This window comes from Lytechinus pictus, chromosome 5 (genome assembly GCF_037042905.1).
Source record: "Lytechinus pictus isolate F3 Inbred chromosome 5, Lp3.0, whole genome shotgun sequence".
Classification (NCBI taxonomy): domain Eukaryota; kingdom Metazoa; phylum Echinodermata; class Echinoidea; order Temnopleuroida; family Toxopneustidae; genus Lytechinus; species Lytechinus pictus.
Window position 1 is genome coordinate 429,154 of NC_087249.1, and position 18,136 is coordinate 447,289.

The 18,136-nt window shown below is 34.9% G+C and overlaps 1 protein-coding gene across 2 annotated transcripts; it reads right to left on the minus strand.

The window, feature by feature from the left end:
• Positions 1-543: 543 nt before the first annotated feature.
• On the minus strand, positions 544-12,331 carry LOC129262618 (cAMP-regulated phosphoprotein 19-like). 2 transcript variants are annotated; one of them, XM_064099570.1, is made up of 4 exons: positions 12,201-12,331; positions 11,734-12,084; positions 8,669-8,767; positions 544-4,257 (listed from the first exon to the last, which is right to left on the minus strand). In XM_064099570.1, exons 2-4 carry the CDS (start codon positions 12,052-12,054, stop codon positions 4,072-4,074), a joined length of 606 nt encoding a protein of 201 aa, XP_063955640.1. In that variant the 5' UTR covers positions 12,055-12,084; positions 12,201-12,331; the 3' UTR covers positions 544-4,071. The 2 variants fall into 2 exon arrangements, with proteins under 2 accessions (XP_063955640.1, XP_054756730.1); XM_054900755.2 differs by having other exon boundaries at positions 11,734-12,331.
• Positions 12,332-18,136: the final 5,805 nt, after the last annotated feature.

The following is an 18,136-nucleotide window of genomic DNA, read 5'->3' on the forward strand; positions in this document are numbered from 1 at the left end:
AAGGACTGCAGCAGGGTAAGGTGAAAACATGTCACTGGCCTTGACCTTTGACCTTTTGATCTCAAAATCAATAGGCTTTCTGTGATCCATGCTCGTATCATACAAACCAAATTTTATGAGCCTAGGTTAAGTTAAACTGAAGTTATCGCGTTTACAAGGACTTCAGAAGTGTACGATGCAAATACGTCACTGTGACCTTGACCTTTGACCTTTTGACCTCAAAATCAATAGGCTTCATGGGATCTATGCTAGTATCATACACACCAAATTATATGAGCCTAGGTTAAGTTAAACTGAAGTTATCGCGTTTACAAAGAAAAGTTAAGGGACGGACGGACGGACACCGAGCGTGATATCATAAAACGTCCCATCGAGACGGTCGTATAATAAAAAAGGAAAAGGGAAAGTAAGGTCATACTGTAAATAATTGCTTAATGATATGCAAACATGTACATTCCTTTCATCTACATGTAAATACGAAATTCAAATTCCTTACATAATTTTTGTTTTGTATCAGATTTAGATGAAATTCATGTTGCTGTGCTTGTTTATTTATTTTTTCTTTCTTTCTTTTAAATTATATCAATTGTGGAAAGTTGTTGCATTTAAGTTCCTCTGTATCCACTTTACCAGGATACCTGTATAGTAAGGAATCCATTAACTGTGTTTTTATGATTTACAAGGAAATTGAAAAATGGGGTTAATACAAATTTTCAACAAAATGAAAAAAGAAACCTTCATGGAGCTCACACAAATGTGAAAAAAGACAGGATTAAAACATTGTATATAAAACAAACTAAACATACAGTATTACAATATTCAAGTAAATAACAAGCAAAATGTATATCAATAACATTTCCTTTTAAAAATCCTCTTTTGATCTTGGAAATTACATGGCAGATACAACAAAATTATATTATCCTTCATGTACTTATTACATTTAATAAATGTACCATTTTGTCTACCTAAAAATAAGTTTGATATCACAATAAAGAGCATTTCTTTAGTAAAATATACATTCTTTATTTTCAAAGTGCTTGCCACCTTTTCAAATTTCTGCATAGTATACATGGATGAGAAAAACTATATTGTATACCTGCAGGCTGTACAAAACTAAACAAGTAATTTACTGGAAATAAACGTACCTGTCCACATTTCAGAGAGAAAAAAAATAAGATTCTAATTATACATAGAGCTTTCTCACCCCCTGGTAATTGCTTGCCAACCAATATCCATTTATTAAACATAAACAAAATACAGTATATACATGAACATTGTAGTGTTGCTGGGGTGATAAACCTGATTATCAAAATTTAAACAAAAACATGGAGGACTGCTCAGGAAAAAAAAATGTAAATGACATCAGCAGCAAGCTTCTTCTACCTAGAAAAATTTATCTGCAGGAAATGAGAGGGGGTTTTTCCAGACAATATTAGGCTCCACATCTGCCATATTAAAAAAATACAGCCTCTTTCTGAGCTAAATGTACATGTACCCTTATTTTTGTTTATGAATTTGAGATACAAGGTTTTTAACAACTCAGCAACGATATGTTCTTTTGTGCTTCATGCAAACAAAAATAAACACTCGTGTCCATGGTATGATTTTTCTAAGTATTACTCTTAGTCCCACATTAACAAATTTTCAATGAATTTGTAACAATATCCGAGTGATAAATCAATACAATGGTACAATGTACAGTTGTGCTCAAAAATTGGTGAACCTAACCACAAAAGGCACGCCTTCAAGCTTTAGTGTTGAATGAAGACAACACTACAATGTTTGGCATGCCAAGAGAAACAGACTTAAGTTTATTGAATGTAATAATATCACCTGACTTCACAACATGACAGAACTTTGACAATTCCAATATGTTAATTTTCTGGTTGGATTCACTAACATTTGAGTACCCAGGGCTTGACATTAGCAGTGGCCCAGGGCAACCTAAAATGAGAGTCAGGCCACAAAATTTCTGTAAAAGCTCACACTTGGTGGCCCGGTCGCTGAATGAACAACGTTGTTATATTGGATTGTGCGGGATTTTCATTATATTCATTGTATATTTTCATAATTTTTGGCCTGAATGCTTGCATGTTCTGGGAAATTCTGAGAATACCGGGATTTGTCTTTTTCTGTTTTGCAAAACCTGGGGAGATTAATAAAAGGTATCAAAATTATGCTTTAAATAAAGCATTTATAGTAGAACAGATAGTTTAGCATCCTTTGTACAGCTATATCAAAAACAATATTAAAATAAAGGACAATTATCTAGACATCTCCATATACTGTATATGACTTTGTTATACTACATGTATGTTTTTTAAAGATCTGAAAAACCCCAGATATATCCACATACTGAGAGCAACTGGATGATTTGAAAGGAAATGTGTTAGATTATTTACATGTACATAGAAAATGTGGGATTTCCAAAATATCACACCCATATCTGAAGGAAGATAAAAGACTCAAATTACCCAAGGCTTGAACCTTGCACCTTTGAAGTACTTTATTTCAATTTCAATTAGAACCAAGGTAAAATGTATCTTGATGTACATGTAAGTATAGAGTGCACCAACAAATTATGAATGTACATTGTACACTTCACATTAGCCCAGGGCTGGCCTGAATGTTATTCCCTTTTTCAATAGAAATGTGTAAATATAATATTCAATTCAATTCAATTTATTTTCCATATATTGAACTTGTTAACTCCATATGAAACCAAGTCTTTTTATCTTTAGTAATTCAACAAATCTGTATGGAGATTATGGGACAAGGCAGGCAACTTTCAACCTTCTATAAAATATGAAGCTTAGCAGAAACATTTTCCAGTGTTCATTGACATTTGTATGTACATGTATAATACACAAGGCAGTATGCAATGTACAGAGGTCGCCAGTAAAGGAGTTGAAGACAAGTAAAATAGGTTGTCATCTGCACATTGTACTTAATCATGTACTTGAAAAGTACATGTAAATTTGACTGACTTGAATAAAATGGTGGATAGTTTGTGCTGCTGATGGAAAAAAAAAGGTTCAGTGTGTGAAGTCTGGCCAAGAAGTCAAACAAGGAAAATTAACTATAGAAACAACTACAGGTGAATCTTATGTACAGAGGTCTACAAAACTGTATTCATATTTTACCTTTCTCCTTCACAAAAGAAATAAATGGAAAATTACTTGGAATAATGTGCTGCTGTTATATGATCCTTCAAAGTTCATTTGCGGTCATCCGAACCGTTGTATCACACATACAACGGTGCAAACCCATTTCACAGAGAAAATCGACTTCAAAGTATACCATAATTTTCACACTTAGTTCCCCAGCCTGACCACATATTCATTGCTTGAAAAATACATGGTTGGAAAGACCAAGAAACTTGCTTGACATTGGTATCTTTATTTTTACACAAAAGGATCCAAGAAAATATGGCAAAAGAGCTACATGCTTGTAATTTCGGTTTCAGCGACTTAGATTTTCCCTACACAAAAACGCCATAGGGAAAACGCGATACGTTTTGACTGACCGCGATTTCAATGTGCACGATCAGTCAAAACGTCGTATCGCTTTTCACATGCAAAGTCAATGCAGTGCCCAGTGCCGATATGACGGTTTGGTTGACCGCGCGCATCGATATTGTGGTCAGTCATAACGTCGTATCTTATTTTACCAATGGGATTTGTGCATTTTATTAAAAATTTGTATGGCATCGCCGTGAAAATCCTCTAATATCTCAGAAAAGAAAATAAATTGCTGTCTAAAAATTTAGTTATGAATAGAGTTGGACTTGTACTTTCATTTTCTGCAAAAACCTAAAAATTGATTTTTGTTTAAAACCAAAATTGACTGATAGTCGGTTCTGATGACCGCCGACGATATAGGTGATCACTGACACATGACAGCTTCAACAACAAATAAAGGGAAAAGCTTTCATTAAGTGCCTTTCATACACCCTATCTTCCCATTTCATTTTCAAAATATTCTATTTACACATACAGGTATCTCCATTCTTCCATGTCATAATGTGGCTTGGTAAGATAGCTTCAGTGGTATATGATTGCATCTTCCCTGTTAGACGGCTAGTTTGCTGATCTCTGATGACTGCTTTCTATGATGAATAGAGTCTGGTGTTGGGATAGCCTCACCGGTTGGTTTAGGAGCAGAAGGGATCCCACCAGGTTTACCACTCAATGGGCGCCTACCCAGCTTACCAGACTGCTTCGCCATGTTGTAATCACCAGAATCAAAGTACTTCATCTGCAGGTGGTCAAAGACCAAACAACCAAAATAGAAATTTTTAAAGAATCAAATACCAAGAGTGATGGATAGAAAAAGATTCAGCAATAAATTGGTGTTTCCTTCAGCAATAATCAGTAACATACACGTAGAGGGCTCATAAATTCTAAAGCTTCTTCTAAGTTTGTAATATCTCTTGAAATTGATCACAGGATGCACCTGAAAAGTAATAAACAAATGCCAGGGAACAATTTTGCTTAATAAATTTGAATAGCATTTTTGGTCATAAGAGAAAAGCCCTCTATGAAAAATATGACTTTATGCATTGCAGTCTTTCAATTGCGATGCGATACCAGGTAAATGATTGCCTGAATGCAAATCCATATAAGTCCTAAAACTGTAATGTCGTACATGATATGATATAAAAACAAGTATTTACCCACAAATACTAGTCCTAATTATAAATTTGACTCAGCAACGCTTTAAGACGATTTAGGCTGCGTTTATGCGACCTCAAGCCAGAATCATGATTTGAATCATGATTCGAATCATGATTCAAAACACAAACATGAATCACAATATCACAGAATCAGCGTTTAGACGACCTTCATTCCAATGCTGTTTCTCCTCAGATTCGGGCCAATCCAGTGCGCATCACTAGTGCGCAGTTTGACAGAGGAAGTTTTTTTCGCACGTGTTTCGGCTCTCGAAAAATCTTTTGCTTCCAGAATTCAGTCTATACCTCATTTTGTTTACTTCTATCATATAGGGTCCATATGCTTCTATTCATCTTGTTAGTTTATCCAAAATGGTGTTCGGAAATGAATTTCAGCGTAGATTCAATTTAATATTGGTACTGTATACTCAACAACTGGGATCATTGTCTGTCCAGTTAATTCATTTACTAGAACTTGAAGTTGAAGACATGACCAAAAAATGAAAAGTAGTGGACGATGCGATGACCAACACAGAACTTGAACACGACAAGAAATGCATGCGTAGTACCTAATCATGTGCATACAATGAGCATGTAGAGTGCCTTGAGCTTGGCAAGAGTCAAACCGAAAGTAGCCCGACACAACAGTGAGGTCATAGAATCATGATTGTAATCACGATATCGTTTATTCGAACATTTTCGTACGTGATTCTGCAGAAACGTCTTTCCAAACGCCCCTTTTTTCGTGTTTCATGTTTGTGATTCTAATCATGATTATATTCAATTTCGACTAAACGCAATCGTGATTCTGCAGAATCATGATTTGAATCATGATTCTAGGGTAAAAAAGTGGCGGATAAACGCACCCTTATACTCTGATACTCAACCACAAGCATAATTTTTGGAGCTCCTCGATCATCATGTTGTAGAGCATGATCGGTTAAGGGTTAGCATTGAGGTGAAATTTTTTTTTTTAGATATTTCTATCAAAATTGCTTTTAAGATAATCTTTGATATCTCAGGTTTCAAAGAACTCAGTTTCATGAAGATTGATAAATCCGAAAGTACTGGAATAGTCCATTTTATTCGTGGGGGTGTTATTACCTCTCATCACGGACGGACATTTTTACTTAAATTAAATTCTCTCTAGTTTTATTGTTTTTAAAGTTATTCTAATTTGGTTTGGATGTTCTTGCACTTTGAACATTAATCTATTATCAAACATAAATTAGTAGAAAAAAAATATTGAGAAGTACTTTTTTTTGGTAGGTGTGAACATTTCCATTTTGAAATTTCCGTCCGTGATGAAAAAAAATATAAAAAGTTTTTTTATTTTTTATCAGAATAGAAATAAAAAATAAAAAGGTGTAGAGGTATCTCACTAAACACTGTACATCATTTTATTTGAACATAGCTGAAATCCATACATTTTATCCATATCATAATCTCAATCAAAAATGATCACGGACGGACATTAATTTCATCACGGACGGACAATGTAAATTCACTCAAATTCAATTCACTCTAGTTTTATTGTTTTCAAAGTAATTCCAATTTGGTTTGGATTTTCTTGTACTCTGAAGATTAATCTATCATCAAACATAAATTAGTAGAAAAATATGGGAGGTAAACTTTTCTGGTAGATCTTAACATTCCATTTTGAAATTTCCATCCGTGATGAAATTAATTTCCGTCCGTGATCATTTTTATTGAGTTTATGATATGGATAATATGTATGGATTCAGCTTTTTATTCTTTATCAGAATAGAAACAAAAATAAAAGTGTGTAGAAGCATCTCACAAGACACTGTACATCATTTCATAATTTATATAGCTAAAATCCATACATTTTATCCATATTATAAATCAATCAAAATAATCGCAGATGGACATTAAATTCATCACGGACAGACAATGAGCAAATACTGAGCAGATTATGAATTTAATTTTAGTTCCAATTTGCAGTGAAAAATCATACTGAGAATTATTCAGAACTCAAAAGGATGGAAACCTAAAACTCTTTACAATTTTTGTGAAGTCCTTCTTTGGCTGTTATTGGGGCTTAATTGTTGTAAGGAATTTTTTTTAAAAACATAATTGGAATGCAGATAGAGTTGGAAGCTACATGTATGCCAAAAAGCAGGAAATGAAATACAGCAAGAATAGGTCAAAAGCTACATATTTCATCAACTGAAGCTTGCAGAAAGTGATGGAAAAGAAGAAAGTAGAATGCATATTCTGATAAGCAGAAAAAAAAAATCATTTTTTCCATGTACAAACCTATGGATTCACAATGCTTCTAATACCCTTTTCATAAACCCATCCTCCAATTAGCCGCCTAAGAGTAATGCGGATAATTCAATAAAAATTGCGTTCACAAACTCCAAAAATTATCCGCATTATTTTTACGAGGCCCGTCCTGAAAAAGGCGGATTATCGTCATGGCAACCACACACACCCCCTCCGATGCAGCTGTGTTGGAAAAGGGTGACCTTGTGACCGCACCATGGCAATCATCCGCATTACTTTGGAATGCGTTCATAAAGTCAAAATCTTGTCCAGATGCCGCTATTATGCGGATAATAGCAGCATCAAAATAATGCGGATAACTCTGGTCCTCCTACGATTTTACGACCAAATTATGCTGCCATTAGCCGCATAATTGTGTTTATGAAAGGAGTATAACAGAACATGGCATCATGTCCTTGAGGCTTGTGAAAAGTACAAGAATTCCTTTTTTTTAAGTCCATTTTGGAGCTAATTGCTGATCTGGTAATCTGAAAATGCATACAATTCATATAAAGCTTGCACTGCAGTGTTTAGAAGTTTAATTGGTATTTGATTTCAATTTTGGATTCGGTCAGGGCCTAAATACATGAGGACTGTTGATGTGAAGGGGTGTCTCCACTTTAATATGGACAAAAGATGAATTTGAAGAGAGCCTGGACAAGTGTTGTGGTCGTACTTGATCCACCAAACAAGCATAATGATCAGCAACCTGTGAATCTTATGGATTTACTTAATGGACATAAAAAAAATATGTGCTCTTCGAAAATGAATGCCTAAAAATGTATGAACATGTATCATAATGATATATCATAAAAAGTATCAACATGATCATTGATCCACTGGATGTTGATTTGGTACCAACTATTCTCTAAATTGAAAAGAAGACAATGTGCATTAGGATATTTGATTTTGAAAAGAACTGTGTTTAAAAGCAATCATATGCCTTATTTTGTGTGTCTAGCATAGAAACAATGTTGCTACAACTTAAATCAAGTTGTAGCAACTTGATTGTGCAACTAATATTATTTAATCATATATAAAAATGTACAAATCATCAATACAATAGCATTTGTTCCCCCAAACAAGTAATAAGAACTTCTTACAAGGTACTTCCAATGTATTTTAATTGTGTCCGTCCGTGATGTCCGTCCGAGATGTCCGTCCGAGATGGAAAATATTTGCAATTCTCTCAGAAGTTTGATATTGGTTAAGAATTCAATATGCTGAACATAGAAGCTAACATACCTGAGTATAAGTTGCATTAACAATTATTGGTCAAAGTTAAGCTATTTAGATAGAAACAATAAAAATGTTCAAAAATTCTGAAAACCACATTTCTATCATGTCCGTCCGTGATATGGCACATTTAGTGGCTACCTATGTTTGTAGGTAACCATGGCAACAAACTTTTTTCATCATTCAGCATACTTTGTCCTACCCTTCACTATAAAACACAAAGGAACCATGTTCATCTTATTCTTCATTTGTTACAAGCCTTCAAAGTTTTCAAAATCTATCAAATGTCCGTCCGTGATGAACCGATCATGCTCTGTACAGCTTTGACATTAATGATTTTGACGTTGATGTTTAATATTGCCAAATAAAGTCAATTCAATATCAAATAATACTTACATGTAATAATAATATAATAATTATAACAAACATTACACACAATGTAGAAATCATACAAATGGTTTTAATACTTACGCCTTTATTAAGCCTCTTTTGGAGAAACTGAGACCCTCCTGGCTTTGACAGTCCTCCAAACTTTGCTTTCAGCTTGGCTTCCTCCATTTGTTCTATGGACTATAACAAAAAAAGATATAAGAAACTTAAAATTAATGGAAATCTCTTCTGAATGTATTGGTCAACTTCTCATCCGGTAGTACACATATGTATGTCATAAGGTGGTATAATTTTGTTTCATAGTCTAAATGGGCAAAATTCATATTTTTATATATATGTACATGTAGGCAGTGTTAGTGCGTCACCCTCTTTTCCATTCAAACAAGTTTTATGTACTAATTAGTGATCAGGTTTTCCATAGGCACCCATGTATGATGTAAATATCAAATTTTAAACAGGTTTTCTCAAAATAACCCTTTTGCACAAAATCATGAGTGAAATTTGATATTGCAGAAGTTACAAGAGATTTAGATGGAATAAATACCACTAGAAAACTGACTATCAATTACATTCACATTTTCAAATACTGTTGGGGAGAGTGGGGTAAATAAGGCCACCTTTTTTATAATTCCAATTGTATCTTTTTAATGTCAAGCAGTAGTAACATGTCTATTTACTCTAGAGTAGACCACATTTTCTATCAGAAATTTAAAAAACTAATCAGCCTAATTTGCATATTAATGAGCCATAGATTTTTGTCAGGTGGCCTTATTGGCCCCACCGAAATGGAGCAATTGAGGCCGCCTGATTTAAACCTATTTTATGTAGCTACAGAAAGTAAAAATAGTTAATTTGATACAATCACTTAACATTTACTAGTAATTATTAACATTTACTTATTTACCAAAACAGAAAACACCCCCATTTTACGATTTATTTATTAATCCTATCCAATCTTATAGAAAGAAAAAAGATTCTAGGATGGTGTTTTCTACTGTCAGTTATATCATTATATCTACATGTTTTATTGGTAGTGGACACATACATTCGATATACATGTAACCAAATGTGGTGATGTCTACACTGAATTTTAAAGTTTTAACAGATCTATGTACATGTACATGTAACCATAGAGCCTAATGTATTAATCCCAGTGGCCTCATTTGCCCCCATGCCATGTTGAGTTCATAAGCATCCAGTCAGAAAAAAGAAGAAAAGTAGTTCTCTGGCATGCACAATAAATACCTAAAGTAAACTAAGATAAAAGTTAATACACATTACTAGGTATATGTACAGTACATGTACTTTGCTCTCTTAAGTGGCAATGCTACTTTCAAACTATTGCAAAGAAGGGTTCACATCTTTAGTAAATCATACTGTGAATAGTTCCCTATTTAAATGAGAATTCATTGTTAAATTCAGAAAAAGATTATAGGATGAGCATTTACTCACAGATGTAATTGTCACCATCTTGTCTTTGTTATTGTAGCCTACCTACAAGACGCATATACATGTAGAGGGCAGCAACTGGTAGAGCGTGCGGGATATTTTAGCATCAAGGTGAAATTGATATTTATCGGCCAATGTACATATTTTTCATCTAGCTCAGGATGTTGTTGCCATTTACACGTCTCGTAGGTGTAGCTACTGTAGGCTACAATAACAAAGACGACAAGATGGCGATAATAACATCTGTGAGTATAATAACATGCTCATCTTCTTATAATCTTTTTTTCGAATTGAACGAAGAAATTTCATTAAATAAGGGAACTATTACATATGTACATGTAGTGCCTAACGGGGATGAACTTTGTAGCCCATTTACATAAATTAGGGCTAGAAATCATAAGTTGAGATTTTGAGGAGGCTTAATCATGGGAATAACGGTGTGTGTACATGAATGAGGTGCAATCCTTGGCTCCGTGGATATTAAGCACATATCAACTTTAATAATCTCTTAACGTTAGGATCCTCCTGGCTTCTCTAGACTACATCTTACTTACAACATGTAGATAAACATGTGGCAGAGGCTATTTCTCTTTTTATCTATTTTTTTTTGAGAAACCTCATGTCACTGGCGGATCCAGGGGGGGGGGGGGGGCAAAGCCAGCCCTACCTCGGGCGATGTTCGTGCAGGCTCCACTCCACTTCACTACCGCTACACTCCGCTCCACCTACCCGGACATCGGGACCGTGAACCATTTCGGATATACCGAGTCACAAAGGTGGGATGGCAATCATGATAATCGTAAAAATTAAACAAAAAAATATAACGAAAAAGATGATTGACTTAATATCTTACTCTACACACGTATTTCACTCTGTTTCCATCCTCCGGTTATCTTCAAAATTTGTGATTTTGGAAAGTATCTTTTTCCTCACACTTATTATTCATGGCCGATTTCAAAACATCGCATGCGATCGGTTTGACCTGCGACCAATCGCGATCGCATGCGATGTTTTGAAATCGGCCGTGAATAATACGTGAGGAAAAAGATACTGGCCCAAAATCACCAATTTTGAGGATAACCGGAGGATGGAAACGGAGTGAAATACGGGTGAAGAGTAAGATGTTAAGTCAATCATCTTTTTTGTTATATTTTTTTGGTTTAATTTTTACCATTACCATGATTGCCATCCCACCTTTGTGACTCGGTATATCCGAAATGGTTCACGGTCCCGATGTTTGGGTAGGTGGAGCGGTGGTGAAGTGGAGCCTGCACGAACATCGCCCGAGGTAAGCCAGCCCATCCCCCCCCCCCCTTTTGAGAGGCACAATTAAAGTAGTGTACGTACTGCAAAAATGCCGTTAACCCCCCCCCCCCCCCCCCTTTTGATAGTGAAGACAGCCGAAGGCCTTTTTTTTTTTCCTTGTCAAATTTTTCCTTTGGAAAATGTGCCCCCCCCCCCCCTTGGAAAATCCTGGTCTGGATCCGCCCTTGCCTCATGTTTATCATTTCTCTTTCCAAAAATTCCAGCTCCATTCATCTCAAGACAGTTTAACTTTAGGCCTAGGCCTACTTTATCTTTTTTGTTTTATAGTTTTAACCGACATACAGGCAGCAGGGTGCAGTTTTAACGTTAAAGTTTAGGTTAAGTTGTTTTCACTGTAATTATTTTTTTAACTTTAAGACAATTCAGTTTACCTGTTTTGATGGTCTGTCTGTCTGAATTGTTTTTGGAACAGGAGGCTTGATAACTGGTTGAGCTGGCCTGATAAATTTTCCAGTGTCTGTCTTTGGAATATTTTGATTTGATTCTGTCATTACAGGCTGCGATGGTGTTGTTTCTGCTGTTGGTGTGGTTTCTGGTGGTGGTGTAGTTGTCTGCGAAGGAGCAGATTCCGTTGTGTCGGTGGCGGCAGGTGCCGCAGGCGTAGTGTCCATGCACTCTTCCTCAGCAAGAGCTTGCACTTCCGTCCCCGGAGCTTCGGCGGGAGTAGACTGCGTTTCCTCCGCTGAAGACATCTTTCTGTCCGTTCGGTAGTTGAGTAGACTCTGTCTCTGACTGTAGAGATCGATTCAGGTCACCTTAAATGTTGTTGAGGCACATAAAATAGCTTAGCTACATACAATTTGATACACTGGAATGTATTATAATGACATGGAATTACCGTGTCTGTAATTTGCAACCATCTGCGAGTAATTAACTAAATGTGTTTTTTTTCTGTGAAAACCGAGGATTCTGAAACACGGCTCAGCTGAATAATGGCGGTGTATGACGTCATGAGAAGTTATGTTTACAACGAGCTCCGCGAGAGGGGGCTCTCGACAACGTGATTTCACGTTTTGCTCACGCCAGCTGCCATGGCTGCTAGAGATGAATTTGTTTTTCAGCTCTCTCGAATTTCGGGTTGTGTCGAAGACAGAGGCGGTGAAACCGGGGCAGGCCAGGAGGTCCCCCCCCCCCGAAAAAAATTTATCGTAGGAAATAATCCCTATTTTTCAAAATGCCCTATTTTCAAAATGGAATGTGCCCTTTTTCAAAATGATACAATACCCTTTTTCAGGGGCGGATCCAGCCTTCGCCAATAAGGGGGGGGGGGCGGAATTTTTCAGCCATATTTTCCCCGATCGGCCGCTCGAAGATGATTTTTTTGGTTTATTTGAAGGGGAATCTTGAAAAAGATGTGTCTGCAACTAAATGATTACAACGAACCGAAACGCGAGCAGCAATGAATTGATGGAAAGGGTACCTGCGCGTTAAAGACTGCGTGCAGTTAGCCATGAAGACGTATATATTTTTAAAATCAAATAATGCGAGCGCGAAGCGCGAGCTTATATTTTTTAACATTTTTACCTAAACAATGGAAATTCTAAGCACTTTTTGTAACTTAAACAGAATAGGTATATAACTAAACAATTGATGCGAGCGGAAAATTTCGAGATTTAGACCTACTGAACGAGACACTTTATTCATGTTTTGTAAATCATGAAAAGGACGAGTAATTGGGGATCATCCTTACATTAATAATGTGAGCGCAAAGCGCGAGCAGAAATTTTTTATGTACGTTTTGAACTGATCGAAACGGGTACCTGTTAAGGACTGCTTGCACTTAGCCATGAAGACGTTACATATTTCAACAATCAATGCGAGTGCGAAGCGCGAGCTGAAAAATTATGACATTTCTACATAAAGAGTCGAAAATTTTAATCAATTTTTTGTAATCGTTAGCAGGATAACTATATAACTAAACAATTGATGCGAACGCGAAGCGCGAAAAAAATCAAGATTTAGACCTAACAATGGGACACTCTATTCATGTTTCGTAAATCATGAAAAGAATGAGTAATAGGGAATCTTCCTACGAGAACAGAGCGCGAGCAGAACATTTTTTATATTGTGATCTGAAACTGGATAATGATTTAAAAAGAGAACAAGTTGAGTGTATGAGTAAGCATGCGCGCGCGTGTTTCATATTTAGACAAGAATCTATAGGCATTCTAAATACATCTTTTATCATAAAAATCAAAACGAGCGCGAAGCGCGAGCTTAAATTATTTTGGTATCAGCTCTATATTTGAGCACCCATATTGTGAGGTAAATATGGATCTTAATAAAGAGCTGATATTTTTCATTATAATTACTTTGAGTTTTGACATAGGACCGGGACATCCTTTCATGTATATGAAAATGATGGCTGTCTTCCTATAAATCTTGCTAAGCGCGAGATGAAACAAAAGGGAGAATTTAATTATTAAATTAATATCTTAATATTCATTAATGCCTAATGAGGGTGCGAAAACTGATGATATTATAGCCTGAAAACTGGACATTTCAAGCACTTTTGTAATTATAAAGTAGGATGCATCAGTTAATATATTTTAACCATTAATGCGAGCGGAAATTGCGAGCCTAAATTTTTTATACACTGTCATGAAAAGAGAATTTTAAAATGAGTTTGTTGTTTAATCAATATTGAGAAATACATAACTCGCCAATCAAAATGCGAGCGTGCAGCGCTAGCTGATACGTTTTGACAATCCGACCTGAAAAGGGATATTTTGAAAACTTTATGAAATACACGAAAATAATAGGTATCTGATAAATCAAAATTTGCGAGCGCGCAGCGCGAGCAGAAAATGTTAATATTCAGACCATAAAACTGACATTTTTACAGAGCACTTTTTAAAAATCAATTTGTAAATCACACAAAATAATGAAAGTTCGATTTCCGAGATGAAATATGTTTTGTATATTGACTTTCAAACTTGATATTTAAAATCGATATTGAACAAGATATGAAGATCACCTAGCAGGCAATGCGACCGCGAGCGAAAATTTTATATAGTGACATAAAAAAAGTTTTTTTTATTTTCCAAGTCTTCCCCTCATCTTATTTTATTCACTCGACTTCCTCCTCTTCTTTCTTCTCCTCTCTTTTCCCTCCCTTTTTTCCCCTTTCTTTCCTTTTTTCATTTTTTTGCTCCGCCAATAGGGGGGGGGGGGGCGGGCCCCCCTGGTCGAAGTCTATATTGGTTTTGCGTGTGGTATTAAATGAAAATTTAATTGAGCAAATACAAAGATAAACATAATTCAACTAATTATTACAAATACGATCATGAAAGTTCATCTGTGTTGGTAAAAGATAACGATTTTGTTGAACTTTGGTTCACAACTCAAAAAACAGAAAATAACGAAGAGTTACCTCGAATTTCGAGGTAACTCTTCGTTATTTTCTGTTTTTTGTGTTGTGAACCAAAGTTCAACAAAATCGTTAATTATTACAAATTTCAATATCACCCCCAATTTAAGGTCATTTCGACGAAAATGAATTTGACAAGCCAAAAAATAGCAAAAAAAAGGTCATCACTCCAAAATTAAGGTCATTTCGACGAAAATGAATTTGACAAATAGTAGGGGGGACATTTGATATTGTGTCCCCCCTACTATTTTGAGTAGGGGGACACGTCCCCCTGTCCCCCCTGGGATTTCCGCCCATGTCTCATACAATAGAATTCAACAAAATAGTGAGTGGTTGATTTCATCGGCCCCTAGTTTGCATACTGACCAGCATGTGCATGTAACTGATTTGTGAAATTAAAAAAGAAAACTTTAGCATCTGATTTTGATGAAGTTTTTCAGTGTTATGCTTGCAGTGTGTGATTTCTCTCTTTTTATTCAAGTCAAGTTTATGCTGGGGGAGAACTTTTCCTTTTAACCATTTTGTCCAATTTCCAGTTATGCTATGCTAGTTTCATATTATCATCAAAGACACTTACCCCTTGAAGTGTATTTGATGATATCCACTTGGTCTAACACTGCTTACTGTAGTCTATATACAGTGTAGTTGGATGAACTGTTTAAAAAACAGGAGTTTCAGTTTACAAATTACAAATAATAAGCAGATGAAGTGAAAATTTGAAAAAAGACGAAATGGCATTTGGGCTAAAAGTGGTATGTCTAGAAAGAAAACAAATTGCTTTAAAGACCATAAAATATCCCCCAGAAAAAAAACAACTTGCAAGAGTATGCAAACAAACAAACAATGATTCAAGAAAATGTTACTTAAGTGTTGATATATTTCAAAACCAACATGTATAGCATCAACAATACAAATGTATCATTGTACATAATTCATTATTCTTACATAAAGCATGGAGCAAGTCTCCATTCTCATCACCCATATTATCGACTGATATTCCAAATAAAATAAGACAAAAAACCAAAAAACAATCAAACCTTGGCATTTGATCTGATCTCATAGTTCACCAGAAATATATCCCTCATTAATCTTTTTCACTTTTTATGGGGACACTGTGCATTTGTTTGTGTCCATTTGGTTGAAAAACATTCCAAAGAACAAACAATGATTTCATCGTTTCCCCATGACATAAACGTCACTAATGATGGCTTGCTTTTGTTGACAAGAGTCAACACTCCACACGAACAAGAGTAAAATACTGATTTAATTGTTATGATCTTATCCATGTTCTGATCTAAAAGATTGGTTACACTTACAGTGTATTCTTTAGTACAGCCACATTTAATTTCTTGCTCTTTGAATTTATACAATTTTCAAAGTAAATCACCATCAATTCATGACAACCACAGTAGCAGTCTTTAGCTTCAAAATAAACAGGGTGGACATTTTTAGGACGGGTTGTTTTGTCCTTAATCTAACTGTATATTTTTGATAACTTTGTATTTATTTTGTGAGTATTTCCCTCTCAGTTATTGAATTTTTTCTCATTTGATTATCTGTATTTATACTTTGCTATTTTGTTATTTGTTGTGTTATCTATTTTTTGAGGGGCCCACATTGTACAAGCATTGCTTTTTAGTGGGTCCCTCCATTTCCATCTTAATTTAATTTCTATTGAAAAATAGTATACTTATTTAAAACCTACAATGTGTTGCCCAAATTGTCTAAGTGTTTTTTTTTTTTTTTCACAACATATGTATCATTATTTTCTTTTTTTGCAACGTATACAAATATTTATGTTTATATATGGTATACAATTCATGTATGTACAATTGATGGAAGTGAAATAAATAAATTTGAATTTGAAATTTGAATTTGAAACAGGACAATAAGTTAAAAACCAGTTAAAAGCTACTGAAATCATTCAATTTGATTGGCTGATAGTACACTTACATGCATTTGTTATCATAACAAGTCTTCGTGAAACAAGACCTACATCAAATATACAAAATGTGTTTTTTACATTTCATGTTTTTTTTACCTTTTACGAGTAGAATTAATCCACAAATTCAGATTCATTTCTCTATGAGAAAAGAATAATAATATGCAACATTTAGATAACACATCATAAAATGTTTCTAGGCGCTGCATACTATTTCCCAGTTCTTAGCAGGGCTACCCTAATTGGACGCTCGAGCATTCAATTAATTCCCTCCTACCAGGAACCAGGGTTGACTGATTAAATTGTGATTTCAATCACTTCCAATGATAGATGTACAAATGATTGATTTGTTGTTGTTGCTGTGGCAGTTTATAATTTTCTTACTCAAAAGAAAAAGATCTCATCAACTTAATATCATCAAACATTAATAAACCCTTCATATCTACTCAGAGCAATTGAAATCAAGTCAATGAAATCAAGTTAATTTTGCAAAACCAAAGATGTACATATAGCCTTTATGCGGTTAACACTTAGACCCCTACTCCACTTTTATAGGTGGACTTACAAAATTATTCCTGTAAAAATTTTCTTTGATAGTTAACAAAGTCCTTGTTTCTTACATGTATTTAAATACATACACTCTAGTGATGTAGCTCTAGAACCCATATCATAAGATTTTCTCATTTTTAGCAAAAATGCTAAGAACTGCCAAATACTACTATTTAGGTTTGTTGAAATTATTCAGATCAACTTGCAGCTTTTGAAACAGTCAAAGAGTTCCAACTATGGCTCAAAGAACAAAGGAGGTTTAACTTTAAACAAACGAAAAATGAATGCAGTTTTCTTTAACATATTATCTTCAATCCTTGGCTTGAATATTAAAAAAAATGTTCCTCTTTGGGAATGTGAGTCTCAGAGTAATGAAATTCTTTCAAAGAAACTGATCCTCATTTCATGTTAAGAGTTTTGAATAGGACCATCAACTATGCAGCATTAGCTGTACCAAGACTGTTCATCAAGTTGGATTGAAGCAGTCAGTAGGAGCTCCCTACAGTAGACCCAGCAGAAATTGTCAGCATCTTCATGACGTTAATATTTTCTATACATTCTATTTTGACTTGATTTAATTATTACTATTATTATTATCATTTATTCGGCACATAAAGGCCAAGTCCACCCCAGAAGAATGTTGATTTGAATAAATAGAGAAATATCAAACTAGCATAACACTGAAAATGTCATCAAAATCGGATGTAAAATAAGAAAGTTATGACATTTTAAAGTTTTGCTTATTTTTTGCAAAACAGTGATATGCACAACTCAGTGACATGCAAACGAGATGGTCGATGACGTCCCTCCCTCACTATTTCTTTTGTTTTCTATTGTTTGAAATTTGAATTATACAATATTTCGTTTTTTACAGATTTGACAATAAGGACCAACATGACTGAACCATATGGTT

Coding starts and splice junctions, on each gene's coding strand:
- LOC129262618 (XM_064099570.1), bottom strand. CDS start 12,054: ATGTCTTCAGCGGAGGAAACGCAGTCTACTCCCGCCGAAGCTCCGGGG. Junction 8,768..11,733: donor CAGACAGACCATCAAAACAG/GTAAACTGAATT, acceptor TTTTTGTTATAG/TCCATAGAACAAATGGAGGA. Junction 4,258..8,668: donor AAAAGAGGCTTAATAAAGGC/GTAAGTATTAAA, acceptor GACCACCTGCAG/ATGAAGTACTTTGATTCTGG.